At 41.6% G+C, this 23,902-nt stretch overlaps 1 protein-coding gene across 1 annotated transcript; it reads right to left on the bottom strand.

Annotated features, from left to right (window-relative positions):
* Positions 1-2: 2 nt before the first annotated feature.
* LOC148046743 (vomeronasal type-2 receptor 26-like) lies at positions 3-5,779 on the bottom strand. Its single transcript, XM_087714918.1, has 3 exons — positions 5,489-5,779; positions 1,724-2,581; positions 3-20 (listed from the first exon to the last, which is right to left on the bottom strand). Exons 1-3 carry the CDS (start codon positions 5,777-5,779, stop codon positions 3-5), a joined length of 1,167 nt encoding a protein of 388 aa, XP_087571044.1.
* Between the last annotated feature and the right edge of the window lie 18,123 nt (positions 5,780-23,902).

Raw genomic sequence — 23,902 nt, 5'->3', positions numbered from 1 at the left:
ATCTAGAATTGTTTCTTTCTCTGACAATGAACACAAGGATACATGAGAATTTAGAAATATCTGGAATCTACTATACTTTACCTGGTTAAATCCTTGGTGCCAGACCATCCTATCCTCATCAATAGTTAAATATCTCCCATCAGAAGTGTAAGGATTCACCCATCCAATTTTAAGCCTATGGAAGGAGTTGTTTGGGAAGACAACCAAGTTACTAATCTCAAGACCAGTTGGCATTTCTCCATGCTTATCCAGGAATATAGTATCTCCAGCAGAATTGTTGAATGAAAGATCTCGAAGAAATTGATGAAGCTGATTATAAGCAGGGGGGGAAGTTTAGTCACCTTTGGTTTTCTGTGGGGCAGGGTTTTTTTTTTGTTTTCTTTTAAAAAAAGATATATGATAGATATTAGAATTAAAAAAACAGAGTTGGAAGAGACCTTGGAGGTCTTTTAGTCCAACCCCCTACTTAGGCAGGAAATGCTACATCACTTCAGACAAATGGTTATCCAACATCTTCTTAAAAACTTCCAGTGTTGGAGGATTCACAGTCCAAATTAATTCATAATAATTGTACACAAAATGTAACAATTATTCAAACTTAAAAGAGCCAAGGTGGCGCAATGGTTAAATGCAGCACTGCAGGATACTTCAGCTGACTGCAGTTCGGCTGTTCAAATCTCACCGGCTCAGGGTTGACTCAGCCTTCCATCCTTCCGAGGTGGGTAAAATGAGGACCTGGATTGTTGTTGGGGGCAATATGCTGACTCTGTAAACTGCTTAGAGAGGGCTGAAAAACCTATGAAGCGGTATATAAGTCTAACTGCTATTGCTATTGCTTGGAGGCAAGTTTTTCCACTGATTAATTGTTCTCACTCTCAGGAAATTTCTCGTTAATTCCAGGTTGCTTCTCTCCTTGATTAGTTTCCACCCCTTACTTCTTGTTCTGGCCTCTGGTGTTTTGGGGAACAGGTTGACTCCCTCTTCTTTGTGACAGCCCCTGAGATATTGGGACCAAAAATGGAAGCTAATCAAGAACAGAACCAATTTAGAACTGAGGAGAAATAATCTGAGAGTAAGAACAATCAACCAGTGGAACCACTTGCTTTCTGAAATTATGGGTGCTCCAACACTTGAGGCTTTTAAGAAAGGGTTCAATAACCATTGGTCCAAAATGGAATAGGGTTTCCTGCTTGAACAGCGGGCTGGACTAGAAGATCTCCAAGCTCCTTTCCAACTCTGTTATTCCGATATCTTAGTCCCACTTAATTAATCCGATTGTCAGCTTCCAGCTTGCATGCTTGCTATCAGCTACCATAGTAACGAGGAGTGAGGGGGATCATGGTATTTGGAAGGAGAAAGGTGTTGGTGGAGATATTTCATGGGAGTTTTGTTCTCACCATTTTCTGCACATCCTGATGGCTTGTGTTTGGGTTTGGTCAAGACCAACGGTCTCTGCATACCAACTGAATGAAGCCACTTGAAGATGCAGCCCTCATGACACCTTTGGGAGCTGGAGATTGGACATTGGGTCGGGATAACTGGGGATAGGGATTTGGGTAAATGTTTGATATGTACAAGTTCACGCCTTTTTGGTTCAGATCTTGCTTCACCTTTGCTGTTTTCATTTCATGTCCAGTAAAAGTAACTTTTCTCTAATTAAGTGGAGTTGGGGGGTTTTCTTTCTTGGATCTTGAATGAGGCTGTGGAATAGAAGAAAAATTACCTGCCAGGGCTTTAGTTTCTGAAGATGAAAACCTTGGTGATCCATCTTTGCTTTCCTTTTCGACTGAGGTGAACAGATTTTACGTAGAGCATGTGCCACAGCATAGACGGCATTATAAATACTGTAACTATGAGCGGCCATGGCCATTTCAAAAAAGGAAGCAGGAAGACACTCCATTTTTTCCTCTCCAGTACATGTCTTGTTGACCTTTAATGTTCCAGTGGAATTTGTGAAAAGGCACCCAAATGCTTGTTCCCAAAACTCCTTGAGAAAAATATCTCCTTGTGTCCCAAATGGCTGAAGCCTCTGAAGAAACATATGGAATCCCTGGACTTCATTGGACTGAACTGTCAGAGAAATGGCACCTCCAAATTTCTGCAAACGCCAGCCATGCTGGAAGCTCATTAACGCAAAATCAATCTGAGCTGTTGTGAGCCACACTTTCCCGCCAGGAGTAAGTTCTTCAGGTAGACTACTGACTGTTTCTATCATTAAGGTCAACCAAATGAAGGAGCTTGTTTCTCCATAAACGATGAGGACATTGGCTTTTCCTTGCATCATGTGCAGGTGATATTTTTCAGCCGTTTCCAACGTCTCTTCATACTTGTAAATAAAAGCTTGTTTTGGAGGCCTTTCAATGAACGCTGAACAGATCCCATTCTTGGAAAACAAGAGCTGCAAGCTTTGCAGGAAAAGTGTCCCGCTGTTATCATCTACGACGAAGAGGCCCACCCAGGTCCATCCGAAATGTCGTAACATGTAGATCATCCCCAGACTTTGATGGGCTTCATTAGGGACAATGCGGTAAAAGGAAGGAGTTTCATACTTCTTTTCTGGGACAAAAGATCCATAGGTAATCTACCCCCCCCCCAAAAAAAAGCAAAGAAATAAAAATATTCATGTCAACGACAAAAAAAGAGAAAAGTCAATGGATTAGTGGATGATTTTCAGTAGATGCTTTGTTATACATAGGGTGCTGGCAGCCAATTCAGTTCATAGTTCATGTGCTTAGTGAAAATGAACATAATGGAGGTGGGTGGGTGGGTAATCTGAATTTAGTATATTTAAAAAGTGACCTCTAGTTATTTACCACAACCAGAGAACTAATTTTCTTGTCTCTACTTTTGAGGTTTGTTTGACCCTATATACCTAACACGTTGAATTCTTAATGTTTAAATTTTTTACACTCTCTCTCCCCTTATCACTTAATGACTAAATTCCATACTCATTGATTATGAATATCCTGAGAGACAAACTGGTATGTGAAATGAATATTTATATACTTCACTGACACTTAGGAAATTAGCAGAATGATCTCTATAGGATCCCCTCGTATAAAATTTGTCTGAAGTGGTGTAGGGTCTCTTTCTTGAGCAGAGGGTTGGACTAGAAGACCTTCAAGGTCCTTTCCAACTCTGTTATTCTATTTCTAAAACAGTCTGATTTAGTTTTTCGTAATAAGCTTAGTAATATATTGGTTAGAACTTTTTCTATGAGTCTAATATATTTCATTTCCAAATATGTTGAGTTTAATATTTGTACAGTGCGGTAGGATCTGAACAGTATATTGGTTTCTTTTTCACTGTATCAATAAGATGCAGAATATATATATATATATATATATATATGTATGTATGTATGTATGTATGTATGTATGTATGTATGTATGTATGTATGTATGTGTGTGTGTATATATATATATATATATATATATATATATATATATATATATATATATATATATATATATATATATATATATATATACATACATACATACATACATACATACATACATACATACATACATACATATATATATATATATATATATATATATATATATACATATATACATACATACATACATACATACATACATACATACATACATACATACATACATATATATATATATATATATATATATATATATATATATATATATATATATACACACATATATATATATATATATAGGCCTTTGAGGTCTTCAAGTCCAACTCCCCCCCCGTCCCTGCTCAAGGAGAAAACCCTACCCCATTTCAGACAAATGGTTGTCCAATCTCTTCTTAAAAACCTCCAATAATATTGTTTTCATGCAAGAAATGTGAGCTTAAGAAAAATGAGCTTCTTATTTTTGTCAGTTTATATGTTGTTGCGAAATCGTGACACCATGGACAACAGTCCTCTAGTCCTTCCTGTCCTCTACCATCCTCTGGAGTCCATTTAAACTCTGCTTCAGTGACTCCATCCAGCCACCTCATTCTCTGTCGTCCCATTCTTCTTTTGCCCTCAATCTTTCCCAGCATTAGGCTCTTCTCCAGTGAGTCCTTCCTTCTCATTAGGCAGCCAAAGTATTTGAGTTTCCTCTTCAGGATCTGTCCTTCTAAAGAGCAGTCAGGGTTGATCTCCTCTAGGACTGACCGGTTTGATCACCTTGCAGTCCAAGGGACTCGCAGGAATCTTCTCCAGCGCCAGAGTTCAAAGGTCTCAATTCTTTGGCGCTCAGCCTTTCTTATGGTCCAACTTTCACAGCCATCCATTGCAACTGGGGAAACCATAGCCTTGACTCTATGCACTTTTGTTGGCAGGGTGATGTCTCTGCTTTTTAGTCTATATATTTTCCCTAATATTAGGCACTTGCCTGTCCATTGTTCAAACATTGACTAGTATTAACATAGAAGACAAAGCCCTATTAAGATAACCCTGGAGACCCATAGAAACACCCTCATATTATTGTCAGGTTGTATAAGGGACCATATTACTGATGCAAGTGTAATTTCAGGTACTGTACTGTATACTGAGCAGACGAGAAGAAAAACATATTTTTGACTTTCTACTGCAGTTAAAGGGAAGTCATTGTAAATAAAGCTGAAGGGAAGATATGAAAGAGACTGGGATGCACATATGTAAGTAACAAACTGAAAGTGAAAATGACCCATATGGAAGCAGAAACAGAAAAAGAGGGGATCACTCAACAATTGTGTAGTTGACTGTAGCCAAGAAGACAACAGATGAAGCAGTTGGCCAACCTGAAATGTTAAACACAATAGAGTCTTTAAAATGTTAGCAAAGCAGATGAAATTACCACTGAGCTCTTCAGATATGACTGTGGTAATTAATTCCTTTTTCATTCAAACATGTCCTCATAATTCTGCCACAACAAGTTTGGGAGTGCTAAGAGAAAGAAGAAATAGGAGGTATGGGATAATACCTAACTGCCTCTGAAATGTTTTGAGGGTTAGGGTTAACCTTGGTGTGAGCTTGGTTTTATTAACCAAACTAGGTAACATCATCACTAGCACTGATAATGTTATCCAGTTTGGTTAATGAAACTCCTGCAAGAAAACAACCAAGCTCAGAGAGCATCAAGGACCCCTCATTTCAATCCTGAGCTGCAAATAATCACCTTTGGTCAGGTTTCTGAAAGATGCCCTAATTAATTTATGAGCCTTGAGCCAAGTTTCAAAAGAAAACCAGATATTTATTATGAATACTATTTTGGCAATACTGCATTGCAGTCAGAGCTAACCTCATTTGAATTATGACTGAACTTTATCCCTGTTCCTAACCTCCCCTCAGTCTGTGTCATAAGTCACATTCACCAACAAGGTGCATGCCTCACAAGCCTGTGGTAGTAATCTGAGATCCAACTCTAGCTGAAGGTATGCGTGGAATGCGCTCCCCCCCTTTCCTCACCATGGCAATGTATACAAACATGCCAATGCTTTATGAATTGACACCTTTATTGAAATGTTTTACCTGTGGAACTTTGTAGAGGCTTAAGATATCTGCCATGCCCAAGGAAACATCATGGCCAATCCCCCCAATGACGGCTATGAGATTTTTCTCCATCCCACATTGGAAGTTGGGGACAAACCGGTCAGCTTTGGAGAGCAGATCCAAGATATTGCGATAGACCATCCTTGCATCATAATAGCTGTCATAGATATGGAATCCAAGGGTAGTATTGGGCAAAAGGTGGGCATCCTTATTGATCTCATTGGCAGCGAACACCAGGGCCAGCAGATGCTGGTAGAACTTGGTGATCATGCTATCAACACAGAAATATATTGTAGTTTTACTCACGTTCACCTTTCTACTATAGAAAACAAATGCTTGTTTTGCTGAACTCTCTTTCAGCCCAACTTTACATTCCCACACTAAAATAAAATAAAGAAACTTGTCCCAATTTTATGCCTTGCAATTGTTTCTACCTCTGAAAACTCACCTTATTTTACGTTCATATAATGGTGTAATCTATGTACACTGAGAGGATATGCACCAAAGAGAAATTCCTTGTGTGTCCAATCACACTTGGCCAATAAAGAATTCCATTCCATTCCATTCCATTCCATTCCATTCCATTCCATTCCATTCCATTCTATTCTATTCTATTCTATTCTATTCTATTCTTTTCCTGTTGTTGTAATATGCTTCTTACAAAATGTTTTCAGCAGAATAATAAACCACTTTGGTATGACATGTAAACCATGCCTATACACACAAACTAATATTACACAATTCAGAATTCTGGAAAGGATGAAAACAGAATTCAATGGGAGCTCCATGTAATAGCCAAGGTGGCGCAGTGGTTAAATGCAGCACTGCAGGCTACTGCTAGATCAGCAGGTCAGCGGTTCAAATCTCACCGGCTCAGGGTTGACTCAGCCTTCCATCCTTCCGAGGTGGGTAAAATGAGGACCCAGATTGTTGTTGGGGGCAATATGCTGACTCTCTGTAAACCGCTTAGAGAGGCCTGAAAGGCCTATGAAGCGGTATATAAGTCTACTGCTATTGCTATTGCTATTGCTATTGCTATTGCTAATAATAATTATTCTCAGTAAGAATCAGAAAAAATGACTTCTTGAAAATATGGAGAAATGTTGAGTTCAGTCCTTTCACCACTTACTAGCCATGCCTGCTATGGAGTTAATTATGAGTATCTTTTCCATCACTACCATCTAGTCGTTGTAATCCTCTACACACACCAGAATACCCTAGGCACACGGCTGAAAAATATGGGCTTGGACAACCTAGAACTACTCTAGCTACAGTCTGACCTAAGCGTAGCACACAAAATTATCGGCTACAATGTCCTACCTGACTACTTCAGCCTTCAACCGCAATAATACACAAGCAGCCAATAGATACAAACTCAAGATAAACCACACCAAACTTGATTGCAGAAAATACGACTTCAGTAACACAGTGGTCAATGTCTGGAATGCCCTACCTGACTCTGTTGTTACATCCTCAATCCCCTACAGCTTCAACCTTAAACTGTCTATAGTGGACCTCAGCCCATTCCTAAGAGGTCAGTAAGGGCGTGAATAAGCGCACCAACGTGCCTAACATCCCTCTCTTTCTGTCCCCACTGATTTGTCCCCATGTCCTGTGTTCTTATTCATGTTTCTTCTTATTTATTTATTTATTTATTTATTTTTATTTATTAATAAAATGTATATGTCGCCCAATTCCGAAGGACTCCGGGCGGCTTACAAAAAGAAAAAGAAAAAAAAGAACAAAACATAACAAAAGAAAACGGTTTAAAATAGCAACATTCATGCATTCATTCTAATCGGGGCCGGACCTCAACAGTGAGGTCAACAGCCCCAGGCCTGCCAGAACAGCCAAGTTTTTACAGCTTTCCTGAAGGCCATGAGAGTGGGTATGGTCCGGATCTCTGGGGGTAGCTGATTCCAAAGAGTTGGAGCAGCCACAGAGAAGGCTCTCTTCTGGGGGCCCGCCAGCCAACACTGTCTGGCTGACGGCATCTGAAGGAGGCCCAATCTGTGGGATCTTACTGGCCACTTCTTATTCCTGTTATCTTGTACATGAGTGACAAACTGACTAACTATATTAATAAATTCCCCCAACACTGTAAGTAAGCAGTGGCCAAAACCCATTTTTAAATAATCAAACATTGAATAGAAAAGAAAAGAAAAACTCCTTACACTGGAAGATCCAAACTTAGCTCCTGCAAAGGGTGCTCCATGTAGGAAACTTCACTTAATATATACATTATCTGAGATAGCATTCCTCCTATGAAAAGATCACCTGACTGATACCGCTGGTGAGGAACGGGGAAAGGGCTTGTTGCTGGGCACTTCATTTTAACTAGACAATATGCTGTAGAAAGACTTTTGAGTTGGCTTATGATAGCAGACAGAGAGGATTCTTCATAAGTGGAGATTCTTCATAAGTGGAGATTCTCCTGCGGTCAATCTGCCTGAGGAACAGGTTGGACTAGAAGACTTCCAAGGTCCCTTCCAACTCGGCCATGGGCTGCAGTCTAACTAAAGTCAGCATCGTGAAGGTCAAGAGAACATCAGATCACAATGTTAAACCTGTTCTACATATCTGATCTCCCAACCGCACAATAAATAGACAACATTCTTAACCATTGAAATGGAGAATCTGTTCCCAACCCAACAGCCTTAAACGACACCCACAAAAGAATTTATAACCAGTGTTGGTCATGGATCGAGCTCTCAGTTGTATAAAGGAAATGCATTTTACCCTGTAATTATCTCCAATTGTCACCCAAGGTATCACTTCATTTTCATTATAAATCATTTTTGTTGAACCTTCAGATCTCCGCCGTGTTTATTGGCTTGATAAAAAAAAAAAAAAACTAGGAAAAGGCAGATGGCAGGCTTGTAAAATAGAAGGAATGTGTGACAAAAGGAGAAAATGGACAGGGAGAAAGAAGCGTAGATGTTGGGGTCAACATTTTCTGAAATCTTATTTTTGCTTGTTTGGCATGAAGGAGAAGAGGTGACTTCAGTTGAGATCTGTTTCGGCGGGGGAGTAATAATAACATTGTTAGTATCACAGTGGAATATTTCTAATTATAGTTATTGGCCCATCTCTCTCAGGTGCTCACTGTCTTTCAGAAGCAAATATAAAAACTTTTTTAATTTCTTCTGTTCAGAAAGCCAGATCCCAATATCAAGAAGTATATTGGGGGGGGGGAGTGTTAACTCTACTCTTCCTGGTCTTCTTTTCAAGCAAGCATGTCTATGGCATGCTTGTCATCATCACCTCCATTCCCTGATTTAGACATGTACCCAGCAGCTAAATAATTCATTCTTCAATGCAATGAAGGGTCAATTTTTATGGTTTACTAGTAGATTACCTGGTGTTGCCCGGGTATTTATTTATAGGGGGGAAATGTCCGGACCAAATGTAATTAATAATGTTGGATTTTCCCCCTTAGCAGAGAAAGCTCCCTTGTAGAGTACTGGGAAGCTGTTGCCATGGCAACTCCACTCCAGTGTACAGTAGAATCCATTATGGCAGCATAGTAGAAGCCATTTTAAGGCACAACATAATATTAACAGATCCCGCCCACCACTGAGGAACCTTCAGGGTGCCTTATACCCACAGTATTTGTTTCCAGAGATTAAGTCATCTGTGTACCAAGTTTGGTTGAAATTGCTTGAGGTGTTCCAGAGTTATGCTGGAACATACATACACATTTCTCCCTCTCTTCCTCTCTCTCTCCCTCCCTCCCTCTCCCTCTCTCCCTCTCTCTCTCTCTACGTGTGTGGTGTGTGTGTGTGTGTGTTTGTGTGTGTGTGTGTGTGTGTGTGTATGTATGTATGTATGTATGTATGTATGTATGTATGTATGTATGTATGTTTTGTTATAAAAAGTTCCGTATATAAAAAACAAAGGGAAACCACAAGCAACCACAGGCAATAAATCTTACTTTAAGATCAGAGGTTTATTTCTTCATCAATAGTTTTTGAATATAAATAGCAAACATAGCATTATTTAAATTAGCATCATATTGCAATAAGATCCATTGTCATACCTGAATCAAGCAGGGATTAGTTATGGCCAGTGGCCCTGAACTCTTCCCAAGACAATTTTTTTATACCTTTTCTGCACGCATTTCACAACTTACTTCCTTGTTCTGCCTTAGTGACCACTACTCTCTGCAAACACCCATGTACATTTGAAGTTCTCAGACACGTGTTACTTTCAGTTCCTCATTTCCCACCATCTCACTCTTCCTGCTCTAAATATGTCCATATCAAGTACAAACTTTGCAGAAAATGCAGTGCAAGTCAGCCCATTTGGAAATATTAGTCTGGTACATTGTGCAATTATGCTAGTTTAAAACTTGGATACAGTGAGGCCTGCAAGCTCACTCCTAAGCCTATTACCTGCAACTTTCCAATGAATATTTTCTCCCCTCACAGTATGTTTGATAAGAAGAAGAAGAAGAAGAAGAAGAAGAAGAAGAAGAAGAAGAAGAGGAGGAGGAGGAGGAGGAGGAGGAGGAGGAGGAGGAGGAGGAGGAGGAGGAGGAGGAGGAGGAGGAGGAGGAGGAGGAGGAAGAAGAAGAAGCAGCTGCTGCTAGAGTCCCGGGCTATTTGATCATCGTTTCATTTAGCAGCTTAATTGTGGCTTTCCAGGGTCATAATCCCCCTTATCACTTTGACGAAGCCAGGTTCGTCTCCTTCACAATATTTTGCAGTCAGGCTTCTTCATTCTGACATACATATCTGTTCTGACCCCCCTCCTTGCTTGTTCACAAACGACAGCCAGACAGAACTTCAAAGGAAATATCTTTATCAGTCCCGGCTCAAGCTGGCTGTGAGCCCAAAATAAACATAGATAAAGTCTCTGGCAAAAAGTTGCAGCAAATGCAAAAACAAAACTCTTACAGCAAACCAGGTTTACAGAAAGCAAATCACTTATCCAAGTGCCTCTTTGAATCATGAATACTAACTCGAACAGGAACGGAACTCACGAACAAACAAACGACGAAGGAACGTTGACTTCTGCAACTAAGGCGTGGCACCATCAGTCTTTTATCTGCAGGATAAGACCTTTAACGAGCCACAACTGCTCATTATCCTGCACCCTGAAACAACTCACAGGTTTCTGCCGAGTCACAACACATATCTAAGTACCAAGAAAAAAAAATCATGGTGGCTATGGAGGTCTTCTCCATCTTATGAAGAAGACTTCATTAGTGGGTTGTAAGATTTTCTGTAAATGCTACATAATTTTGTTGTGCCTGAACTGAATAATGGAAAACAAATAAGAAGGATTAAATTAAAAAATAAATAAACATTAAAATAAAATAATACAATAATATAATACAATAAAAATAAAATAAACTGCACTGAGCTGTCCCTATGTTCATCTCCTGGTACATTTTATGACTTCACCTTGTAAATATGGCTGAGCTGACAATTTTAGTTTTATTGGAGAATATATTTGTGGAAAAGAGATTTGCCTTATTTGACATTGTAAATCAATGTATAGGTCTACTTTTCCCTGGGAAGATACATACAGATTAGGGGATCAGATCAGATTAGATTAGATTAGATTAGATTAACAGAGTTGGAAGGGATCTTGTAGGTCATTTAGTCCAACCCCCCACTGAAACAGGAGAGCCTATACCATTTTCAACAAACGGCAGACCAATCTTTTCCTGAAAGCCTCCAGTGATGAAGCTCCCACAACTACCAAAGGGAACTTCAGTTCCATTGCTTGATTCTTCTCACTGTGAGAAAAGTTCTCTTTATTTCGAGGTCGAATTTCACCTTGGTCAGTTTCCATTCATTGTGTGGTATTCAGGTGTCTTTGAGTGTCCCTACCAATTCTCCTTCAAATAATAGTTCTAATGCTTGCTCTAAGGCTCACCATCTTGAATGAATGGGATAAATTATTAGCCTGTCACCATTTTCTGAATGCTATCCTTTGGTGATCAAACAAAGGTGCAGAGCACAGAGTTTCCTCGAAGACAAACAGGTTTTTGCTTGGCTTCAGATTCACTTCCTCTCACTGTGTCTCTTGCACAGTAATAAAGTGCTGTGTCTTCTGCTTTGAGATTGTTCATTTGCAGATATAACAGACTACTGGAATCATCCCTGGAGATGATGAAGCGTCCCTTGACTTTATCTGAATAGTAAGTGGCAGGAGATGAGCCTGTACCTATTAAGGCCAACCATTCCAGTCCTTTCCCAGGAACCTGTCTCGCCCAGACCATGTTATAGCTGCTGAAGGTGAATCCAGAGGCTTGGCAGGAGAGATGAAGGGACTCTCCAGGTCTTCTCACAGCCCCTTCAGACTCCTCCAATTTGATCAACTGCACACCTGGAACAAACAATGCATGTAAAAAAAAGATGTTTTGGGATAATTCAAAGTTATTGGGCATCATTTGTGGTGAACGAACATAGATTACCTGGGAGAACGGATAAACAGAGAAGTAACCAAATCATTTTCCACCCTATTTTCCCTTGGCATAGACTAATACAAAGAAATCAGGGGCACAACAGCTAATGCTAACTGGGACAGGGAAACTATATGCATAGGCTCTAGAGGAAACCACCAAAATATTTGCATATGCTACAGGATAAAAGAGCAGTTGACCCAGTGAGAGCGAAAGATATGCATTTTTCTAAATTTATTTTATTACATTGTTAAGCAGGCAAGTATGCAAGGACAGAGCTGCTTAATTATAAAAATAAATCCAAGGTTCAAAGCAATCCTTCTTCTCAATCTACAGTCAGAAAGATAGGATAGAAATATTTGCAGTGCAGTTGGTTGTTTTTTTTTAAAGGGACGCAGTGGCTCAATGGCTAAGACGCTGAGCTTCTCGATCAGAGAAGTCAGCAGTTCAGCGGTTTGAATCCCTAGTGCTGCATAACGGAGTGAGCTCCCATGACTTGTCCCAGCTTTTGCCAACCTAGCAGTTTTAAAGCAGGTAAAAAATGCAAGTAGAGAAATAGGGACCATCTTTGGTGGGAAGGTAACTGTGTTCCCTGCGACTTTGGCATTTAGTTGTGCAGGCCACATGACCACGGAGACGTCTTTGGACAGGGCTGGCTCTTCGGCTTTGAAATGGAGATGAGCAAAGCCTCCTAGAGTTGGGAATGACTAGCAGATATGTGCCTTTTACTTTTATCTTTTACCTAGTAGATTTTATCACCATGCTCTGCAAACAGCTCTGTCAATCTCTGCTCTCTAAACATTTCATTTTTAATAAGTTAATGCAGTAAATTATTTTATGGAATCTGAGAAGAATCCCTTATTTTGTACTGAGATATTTGCATTGATTGATTGGTTAAATTTATATGCCAAAAGCTTTATGGGCCAAAAACTTTGGTTACAACATAGATCTAGTGGATCGGGAAAGAATTTGGAACACAAATTATAAACTAACACGATCAGCAGCACTTAAAGAAAATATATACAAAATGTTTTATCATTGGCACTTATCACCAACAAGATTGGCTAAAATGTACCCAAACATGAAGCCGACCTGCTGGAAGTGTAAAAAAGTACAAGGGACTTATTATCACATATGGTGGACCTGCCCAGAAACAGAAAAATATTGGACCAAAATTTGGAAACGGGTGCAAGAAATTACAGGAGAACAGATAAAATACAAACCCGAAATCTTTCTACTGAGAATAATCAAAAGGAAATATACAAAGAAAATTAAGTACATATTAATACATCAACTAACTACAGCTAGAATAGCATTTGCCCAATGCTGGAAACAAAATAACACCCCCTTGGACGAATTAGTGATAAAAAAAAAACTTTGGATTGTCCAGAGATGGACAAATTAACACTGAAATTAAAAGATAAAGAAGAGTCGGAATATTATGAAATTTGGAACAATTGTTACAAATGGCTGCAAAACAAGAATAAAATTAATTAAGCCAAAAAACTATATATAAATATATATAGAACTGTGTATAAAGGTGTGTAAATATAGAAGCAAAATATTATATACATATACAGGTATGATGACATAATAATGTTGATATAATGACTGTAAAGTGTTGTAGAAGGGAAAAAATAATAAACAATATCTGCAAAAAATTACATGCTATATATTAACCACTGTTCTCAATTTGCAGTCACAAATATCTCAGGCACACACTTTTTCATTTGTTCATTGATAGATGGATGGAAGGATGGATGGATTTAATTTATAGACTGTCTCCTAAATTTCCATCCACAAGTTTATAGCAGCATATGTAGACCTTCCTCTTTCTGCTTGTCCTATCCAAATAAAATTGTTCATAGGCGGATCAAAGAGAGTGATTGGTCAAATTCTTTGCTGGTGGTGGAGTCCTGGGGGCACCCTGGTTAGAAAATAGCACTGCAGGGCTAACTCACTGCTCACACCAGGAGTTCAATTCTGAGGGGCTCAAAGTTGACTCAGCCTTCCCTCCTTCCGAGGTCGGTAAAATGAAGACCCAGATTGTTGGGGGCAATAGGCTGACTCTGTAAACTGCTTAGAAAAGGCTGTCCCTGTGAAGCGATATACAAGTCTAAGTGCCTTTTCCAGAGTTTATACATTTTTGTGGTCACTGTTAAAATATTCCTGATTGCTTCTGTACCATTCCATTCTATAATCTGAAGAATAAAAGAACCTGATTAGAATATTCATTCATTCATTCGTTGGTTTTGTTAGAATATTCATGACTGGGAGAGACATGGTAACAAGGTCAGCCAATGAATCGGCATAGCAACAAAGTCAGCCAATGGTAGCTTAAACAGATCTGAAAGTGCTGAGAATCGAAACTGAAACTACTCTGTCTGTTCTGAACCCTGAGATGAAACTAACTGTTCTCTCCTGCTTGTGTTCTGCTTGTAACTTCTACCATGTTGAAAGAATCTATTATTGGTATTGCAATTTATTCATCTGTTATTATGTATAAAAAGAAGTTAATGAATCCAGCTGAATCAGTTATCTGTGTGTGCTTTCTAAATTTGATTTTTCTGCAACAAACACTGACGTGTTTGTCCATCTGTTCGTTCGTTCATTCATTCATTCATTCATTCATTCATTCATTCATTCATTCATTTCTATAGCCATCCTTCTCAATCAATGACTTTAGATGGCTTGCAACTTAAAAAATATACAGCAGCTGAAACATTTAAATATAATACTTCAATTAAAAAAAACATCCAAGATAAATATATACAGCAGCCACTAGTTGATTCTTCTCACTGTTAGGAAATTTCTCCTTAATTCTAAGTTGCTTGTCTCCTTGATGAGTTTCCATCCATTGCTTCCTGTCCTTCTTTCAGTGCTTTGGAAAATAGCTTGACTCCCTCTTCTTTGGGGCAGCCCCTGAGATACTGGAACACTGCTATCATGTCTCCCTTGGTCCTTCTTTTCACTAGACTAGGCATACCGAATTCCTGAAACCATTCTTAATATGTGTTAACCTCCAGCCACTTAATCCTCCTTGTTGTTCTCTTTCTCAAGTCTCAACATATTTTTTATATGACAGTGACCCAAACTGGTGTGGTCTTACTAAAACTTTATAAAGTTGTACTAATATTTCACACAAACTTGATGGGATTGAATGAATAGCACCATAGTTTATATCTTCCCTTAATTTCTTTAGGATTTTTTATAGTTGATTAATAAAAAGGCTTTACAACGTGGAGATCTTAAATTTGCTGAGATGGAAGCGTGTGCTAGAATGGGGAACTATTTCCATTCATTGTCTCCAATCAACAGGAAGAACCTGGCAGGCCTGTAAAGATATCGACACGGATGAAAAACCAACAGCTGCTGATCTCTAAAAAAATATATGCTTTCTTTGCTTGGTTCATCTGATTTGGCTTCAAATGTTTCCTTGTCACTCTCTAATTCACCCAACAGTTATTTACTGCCCCCTTTAGAGTCACTTTTCAAAATTTGACACCATCAAGATTTTTTCCTTGATCCGTTTCACTGTGTTCCTTGCACAGTAATAAGTGGCTGTATCTTTTTCCTTTAAACCAGAGGTCACAAATTAATGGCCTGTGGGCCATTGGTGGTCAATGCGAAATTTTTGGTGATCCACATTGTGGATGGAGGAGCTGCTCTGGGATGACCAATGGGCCAGTCCTGTGACTAGAGCTCTCTGAATATGGGTCCAGCCAGGCAGCTTGTGGTGGAGCTGGGGGGTGGGGGTGGGGGTGCAGGCGGGCCGAAGCAACAGGTGTTGGCAACACGCAGCTCTTTCATTCCCCTGCTGTGGCTTCCAGTCACGTAACCCACCAGTGGCTGGCCCTGCCCCTCGCCCTCCCCTCCCAGTCACTCCTCACTTGGCATGGGAAGGAAAGGGTGGGGATTTGAGATTCGCTCCATGTTCCAGAGCAGGAGTGAAGTTTCATCTTTTGCTGGGATTCACGGGGATCTCTTCCAGCCCTCATCGGTGATCAACACACCTTGGTCACCCAGGGAAACACCATGCTGTTTCTTCTGCTTTTGGTGCCTCCATGGCTTCACAGTGTGGGAAATAGCATCCTCTCTTCCCCCTGGAGTCTATTACAATGTGGAGCATCAGCTGCAATCGAGCAGGTCATGTATCTCCCCAAATGACCCAGATGCATTCAGCATCCAAAAAGGCTGAAGAAGCACCCACGAAACCCAGAGCGCTTGAGAATGAGAGAGAGGGGGGAGAGAGAGGAGAGAGAGAGGGGAGAGAGAGGAGAGAGAGAGAGAGAGAGAGACAGACAGACAGACAGACAGACAGACAGACAGATATCCCAGTATCCGGTGTTCTTTTTTCTGTGCGAAATAGTCCAAATTGAATGTTTAAGGTTGCAGAAACAGGCGGCCAAGCTAAGTGCCTGAAGGACCCCATTCCGCCAATTACCTCCCAAAGACCCGTCAGATCACACAGGGTCAGCCTCCTCCGGGTTCCATCCACCAGCCAATGCCATCTGGCTACTACCCGGGGGAGGGCCTTCTCTGTAGCAGGTCCGGCCCTTTGGAATGAACTCCCCATGGAGATCTGGACCCTCACCTCTCTCCAGGCCTTCCGGAAAGCCGTCAAAACCTGGCTGTGCCAGCAGGCCTGGGGTTGATGAGTTCCCCTCCCCTCTCGACTGGTATGGCTGTGTGATTTTCGTGTATTTTAATTATGTGTACTGTTGTTTATGTTCCCTTTCCCCTTTGAGTTGTTCGCCGCCCTGAGTCCCTCCTGGAGAAGGGCGGCATACAAATAAACCAGAACTAAACTAAACTAAACTAAACTGTCACTGGGAGTGCAGGCACTAACAAGAATGCAAGAATACAATAAATACAATACAATAGCAGAGTTGGAAGGGACCGTGGAGGTCTTTTAGTCCAACCCCCTGCCTAGGCAGGAAACCCTATACCATTTCAGACAAATGGCTATCCAACATCTTCTTAAAGACTTCCAGTGTTGGGGCATTCACAACTTCTGGAGGCAAGCTGTTCCACTGATTAATTGTTCTAACTGTCAGGAAGTTTCTCCTCAGTTCTAAGTTGCTTCTGTCGTTTAGTTTCCACCCATTGCCTCTTGTTCTACACTCAGATGCCTTGGAGAATAGTTTGACTCCCCCTCCTTTGTGGCAACCCCTGAGATATTGGAAGACTGCTATCATGTCTCCCCTAGTCCTTCTCTTCATTAAACTAGACATGCCCAGTTCCTGCAACCGGTCATTGTATGTTTTAGCCTCCAGTCCCCTAATCATCTTTGTTGCTCTTCTCTGCACTTTAGCGAGCGATGCGCTGGATTCATATTCTCCTTCAAATGATAGTTCTAATGCTTGCTCTAAGGCTCACTGGCTTGAAAGAATGGGAGACGTTATAAGCCTGTCACCATTTTCTGAATGCTATCCTTTGGTGATCAAACAAAGGTTGCAGAGCACAGAGTTTCCTGGAAGACAAGCAAGTTTTTTCTTGGCTTCAGATTCACTTCCTCTCACTGTGTCTCTTGCACAGTAATAAAGGGCTGTGTCTTCTGCTTTGAGGTTGTTCATTTGCAGATATAACAGACTACTGGAATCATCCCTGAAGATGATGAAGCGTCCCTTCACGTTATTTGGGTAGTAAGTGCTAGATGACCCTGCACTGATGCGGGCCACCCATTCCGGTCCTTTCTCTGGAGCCTGTCTCACCCAGTGCATCCAGTAGCTGCTGAAGGTGAATCCAGAGGCTTGGCAGGAGAGCTGAAGGGACTCTCCAGGTCTTCTCACATCCCCTCCAGACTCCTCCAGTTTGATCAACTGCACGCCTAGAACAAATAATGCATGTAAAAAAAATCTTTCAGGATAATTCAAAGTTATTGTGCATCATTCGTGCTGAACAAACATAGATTACCTGGGAGAAGGGATAAACAGAGAAGAAACCAAATCATTTTCCCCTCTACTTTCCCTTGGCATAGACTGATACAAAGGAACTAAAGGCACAACAGCTAATGCTATCTGGGGCAGGGAAACTATATGGAAAGGCTCTAGAGAAAACCACCAAAATATTTGCATATGCTTCAGGATAAAAGATCAGTTTACCTAGCGATAACAAAACATACACATTTTTCTAAAATTTATGTTATTACCTTGTTAAACGGGACAAGGACGCAAGAAAACAGCTGCTTAATTATAGAAATAAATCCAAGACATGATCATATATGAACGAATCTGATTTCACAAACAAACACAAACATAGAAAATCTGGCCCCTGACAGCTGTACTCACAGAACCTGAATCATATTGCTGTGATATTGGAATACATATAATAAACCAGAATTGGCTAAGTACCTCATTCAATAGGAAGTTATGAACCCGCATGTGATGTTCTTATTTAAAGAAAATGCTAAAGTGTGGTATATGGGCTTTGTACTGAATTGATTACGATCACCGTCTTAGCCCATGGGAATTAGATAGTTGATTTATTTATGATCTGCCACCCAGGACCCAGTTTAGGTTTAGGTTTAGGTTTAGGTTTATTGGGATTTATATGCCGCCCTTTTCCCTGAGGGGACTCAGGGCGGCTTACAACCACAGGGGAGGGGAAGTGCAAGGTCAAAACAAACACTTTGTGAACAAAAGAAAAATAATAAAACACAGCTTTCATTCAGCAATCAAACACTCGGGCGGGTAATTGGAAGCCTATCCCCAGGCCTGCTGGGAGAGCCAGATCTTGAGGGCTGCGCGGAAGGTCTGGGTCGTGGTGAGGGTGCGGATCTCCATGGGGAGCTCGTTCCATAGGGTCGGGGCAGCAACAGAAAAGGCTCTCCTCCGTGTGGTCGCCAGTCGACATTGACTGGCAGATGGAATTCGGAGGAGGCCCAGTCTGTGCGATCTGATTGGTCGATTTAGGGAGGTAATCGGCAGAAGGCGGTCTCTCAAGTACCTAGATCCACTACCATGGAGTGCTTTAAAGATGGTCATCATTATCCTGAAGCGCACCCGGAGACCAACAGGCAGCCAGTGCAGCTCGCGGAGGACAGGTGTAACGTGGGCGAACCGAGGTGCGCCCACTATCACTCGCGCGGCTGCATTTTGGACTAGCTGTAGTCGCCGGATGCACTTCAGGGGCAACCCCATGTAGAGCCCATTGCAGTATTCCAGTCTAGAGATCACAAGGGCTCGAGTGACTGTTGTGAGGGCCCTCCCTCTCTTCTTAGGGAGAAGATTAAAGTGTGCTACATTCCCAGTTGCAATGGATGGCTGTGAAAGTTGGACCATAAGAAAGGCTGAGCACCAAAGAATGGAGGCCTTTGAACTCTAGTGCTGGAGAAGTCTCTTGCAAGTCCTTTGGACTGCAAGGCGATCAAATGGGTCAGTCCTACAGGAGATCAACCGTGACTGCTCATTAGAAGGCCAGATCCTGAAGAGGAAACTCAAATACTTTGGCCACCTAATGAGAAGGAAGGACTCACTGGAGAAGAGCCTAATGCCTGGAAAGATTGAGGGCAAAAGAAGAAGTGGACGACAGAGAATGAGGTGGCTGGCTGGAGTCACTGAAGCAGTAGGTGTGAGCTTAAATGGACTCCAGAGGATGGTAGAGGATAGGAAGGCCTGGAGGAATGTTGTCCTTGGGGGTCGCGATGTGTCAGATTTCCCAACTAACAACAATGAAGAACCTAGTGTAAGGAGAAGATTAAAGTGTGCTACCTTTAGAGTTTAAAGTTAACTCTGATAACGGACATATTTAATGGGCTTAAAGAAAGGAAATATGGTTGCTAAATAAAAATTTCCTGGCAGTTACAGATTAATTCAATGGGGCACATGGATTAATGGCCATGAATGCTCCATCGTAACCTTAATTTAAAATGTCTTCTTAGAGACTTACTGTTTGCGGGTTTTGCAGAATTGTTTGGTTCCATTCAGATTCATAATTGTCTGCAATTATGGAAGTGTAGGGAAACACCTATTCAGGCAGCTGGGAGGCCTAGAGGACGAAATTAGTCTCAGGTCCTTGTGCAGTCACATGAGGCACAGTACTTACTCTTCCTCAGAGATGGTATCATTTTCATTTCATTTATTTCATTTAAAGTTTATTTATATGCCGCCCTTTTCCCTGGGGGGACTCAGGGCGGCTTACAACTTAAAAGGGGGGGGGGAGACAAACTTTTAACATATAAGACAAATACATAATTAAAACACAACATTCATACTATTTGGGCGGGTTGTAGTCTTAACCCCAGGCCTGACGGGATAGCCAAGTTCTGAGGGCTGTGCGGAAGGTCTGGAGGGTGGTGAGGGTACGAATTTCCACGGGGAGATCGTTCCACAGGGTCGGAGCTGCCACCGAGAAGGCTCTCCTCCGCGTAGTAGCCAGTCGACATTGACCGGCAGATGGGACTCGGAGGAGGCCTAACCGGTGAGATCTAATAGGTCGTGTGGAGGTAATTGGCAGTAGGCGGTCTCTCAAGTATCCAGATCCACTACCATGGAGGGCTTTATGGGTGGCAAGTAGCACCTTGAAGCGCACCTGGAGATCGACAGGTAGCCAGTGCAGCTCGCGGAGGATAGGTGTTATGTAGGTGAAACAAGGTGCACCCACAATCGCTCGTGCGGCCGCATTCTGGACTAGCTGAAGTCGCCAAATACTCTTCAAGGGCAGCCCCATGTAGAGCACATTGCAGTATTCCAGCCTAGAGGTCACAAGGGCACGAGTGACTGTTGTGAGAGCCTCCTGGTTCAGGTAGGGGCGCAACTGGTGGACCAGGTGAACCTGGGCAAATGCCCCCCTGGTCACAGCTGACAAGTGATGTTCGAAAGTCAGCTGTGGGTCCAGGAGGACTCCCAAGTTGCGGACTCTGTCTGAGGGGCGTAGTTTTTGACCCCCCAGACTGAGAGATGGAATACTACCCAAATTGGTGGGAGGGAAACACAACAGCCACTCGGTCTTATCTGGGTTGAGCACGAGTTTGTTAGCCCTCATCCAGTCACTAACAGCTTCAAGTCCCTGGTTCATCACTTCCACCGCTTCATTGAGTTGGCACGGGGCGGACAGATACAACTGGGTATCGTCCGCATACTGGTGGTATTTTATCCCGTGCCGCGGAATGATCTCGCCCAGCGGTTTCATGTAGATGTTGAAAAGTAGGGGGGACAGGACCGAACCCTGCGGCACCCCATATGTTAGGGGCCTAGGGGTCGATCTCTGCCCTCCAACTAACACCGACTGCGACCTGTCCGAGAGGTAAGAGGAGAACCACCGCAAAACAGTGCCTCCCACCCCCACCTCCCGCAGTCATCGCAGAAGGATACCATGGTCGATGGTATTGAAAGCCGCTGAGAGGTCAAGGAGAACCAGGATGGAGGCGTAGCCTCCGTCCCTGGCTCTCCAGAGGTCATTGGTCAATGCGACCAAAGCGGTTTCTGTGCTGTAGCCAGGCCTGAAGCCAGACTGGAATGGGTCAAGATAGCTAGCTTCCTCCAAGGACCGCTGGAGCTGAAAGGCCACCACCTTCTCAACAACCTTCCCCACAAAGGGGAGGTTAGAGACTGGACGATAATTCTTAAGAATGGCTGGATCCAAAGATGGTTTCTTCAGGAGGGGTCTCGCCCGAAATAATAGCAGAAATTGTGGGTGGGCCCACCTACCTGCCCCAGCTCTATGTCATCCTATTTAGGCATGTTTTGGATCTAACTGGGTGTAACAAAATATGAAACCCATCACTGCTCCTCCTACTTAAGCTCCATAGAATCTTATTTAGCTGTTCCCAGGTTAAGGCTGCAATCTAGGGAGATTCCTGTCTAATAGGCAGAATACAATAAAGTAGTGAGCTTGATGCTGACACACCTGGATCTCATTGCTTGCTTTCTGAAAAGGTCGTCCTCAGTTTGAAAACACAATCTTCCATCACTAAGATGGAGGGAACCTTGGAGTTGAAGTCCACACATGTTAAAATTGTGGAGTTTGAGATATACGGACCTCAGCTATCCCTATGTTCATCTCCTGGTACATTTCATGACTTGACCATCTAAATATGGCCGAGCTGTCAATTTTAGCTTTACTGGAGAGTATATTTGTGGGAAAGAGACCTGGTTAGCCCCTTGTGCTAATCTCGTTACAGGACGTGATCTTCTGATGAAGGGGGGTGGCCTGTCAGGCCTGGAAGCCATCTTTTGCGTTGGGCTTTTAGGCCTGCCACATTTAATGCTGTGGGAAATCAGGAGGGGGGATTATATGGAGTATGGGAGATATATAGTCATAATAACATTCCTCTCTCAGAGAGTGGAGTGGTTTGATTGGGAGGCATCTCCAGTTGGGACGGTACCTGATTGGACAATGTGATGGACATGTGGGTAATGGGAAGGGACTTGAACTTTCAATTGGGTGGGAAAACCTGGAAGCTTTCAGATTTGGGTTTTCCCAGATGTGCCAATATGACATCGCTGGTAAAATGGAATTTAGAGGAAATTAAGCCTTGGAGTCTTCTTTCTTCTTTTTTTTATATTTCTTTTTATTTTCAAAACAAACATAGAAATCTTCCTTTACATACTGTAGAAAGTGTATCAGTTGGTTACAAAAGGCTTTCGTGCATCTCTTCCACCGTCATCAAATATAATTCATATTGATTCTAATATTTTAACTCAGATATTTATTATATTACCATCATCATACCTCCACTTTTATTTGACTACAATTATTTAAATGCCCTTCATCATAAAATATACCAAGATTTAATACATAACCACATACTGGCATTTCCTTTACTTATTTATAAAATCCTCCATTAACATTATATCCTCATATCCTGTTTTAGCTAAACATCCATAATATTTAATACCGAAATTTTCTAATCCTCCATATATATAGCTTATTATCATTATCCTTTCTTTATCCTTTCTTTATTTAACTATATCCTATATCATAACATTTTTCCCCTATCAGTTAAAACTTAGCTGTTTCCAATTTTGTCCTTTTTATTGTTATTGTTATTAATAACCTTAATATATAGTCAGTGTTGGGTTTCAAAAATTGTTCTAACCTACTCTGTGGGTGTGGCCTCCTCTGTGGAAGTGGCTTGCCGACCATGTGACTGGATGGGAGTGGCTTGCTACCCATGTGACCGGATACGAAGATGCCGACGACACTTGTCAGAACCACCTTAAATTCCCTCACACACAGCACTGGCATGCATAAGAATATGATATAAACTTGCTTTTTAAAAAGCATCTTTGGTTTGCGTTAAAACAACTTCAACGCACGTAATGTTCTGATTGCACCACAAACACAGTAGTCATTTTTATCTTTCACAGAGGCACTGAGTTTTATAAATATGAGCATGATAGTGTAGAATAATTATATCCAAGGACCAGTGGTGGGTTTCAAAATTTTTTGGAACCTCTTCTGTAGGTGTGGCCTGCTTTCCGCGTCCACTGGTGGAACCTCTTCTAACCGGTTCGGTACATTTGACAAACCGGTTCTACCGAATATGTGCGAACTGGTAGGAACCCACCTCTGTATATAGTCCAAAAATATTTCTAACCTTCCCTTCATGGGTAACATTCAATATTCATATCCAATTATTGCTTATCATAACCTTGGAGTCTTCTTTCATTTGGGGTGTTAATTGGAACCCTGACAGTTGCCTTTTCTGACATTATAAGTCAACTTAAAGGTCTACATTTCCCTGGGAAGATATATTCAGGTTAGGGGATTAGATTAGATTAACAGAGACCTTTAATCAGATCCCCACTACCAAAGCAGGAGACCCTACACCATTTCCAACAAATGACAGTCCAGTCTCTTCATGAAAGCCTTCAGTGATGAAGCTCCCACAACTTCCAAAGGCAACTTCTATTCCATTGCTTGATTGTTCTCACTGTCAGAAAAGTTCTCCTTATTTCTAGGTTGAATCTCTCCTTGATCAGTTTCCATCCATAATTCCTTGTCTGACCTTCTGGTGCCTTGGGCTTAGAGTA

This window comes from Thamnophis sirtalis, unplaced genomic scaffold (genome assembly GCF_051295495.1).
Source record: "Thamnophis sirtalis isolate CommonGarterSnake01/CBP01778 unplaced genomic scaffold, rThaSir2_p1.2 scaffold_4, whole genome shotgun sequence".
Lineage (NCBI taxonomy): Eukaryota > Metazoa > Chordata > Lepidosauria > Squamata > Natricidae > Thamnophis > Thamnophis sirtalis.
Note: the sequence above shows the minus strand (reverse complement) of the source record. Positions and strands in the feature narration are given on the sequence as shown.

Coding starts and splice junctions, on each gene's coding strand:
- LOC148046743 (XM_087714918.1), bottom strand. CDS start 5,779: ATGATCACCAAGTTCTACCAGCATCTGCTGGCCCTGGTGTTCGCTGCC. Junction 2,582..5,488: donor GCCTCTACAAAGTTCCACAG/GTAAAACATTTC, acceptor GGGGGGGGGTAG/ATTACCTATGGATCTTTTGT.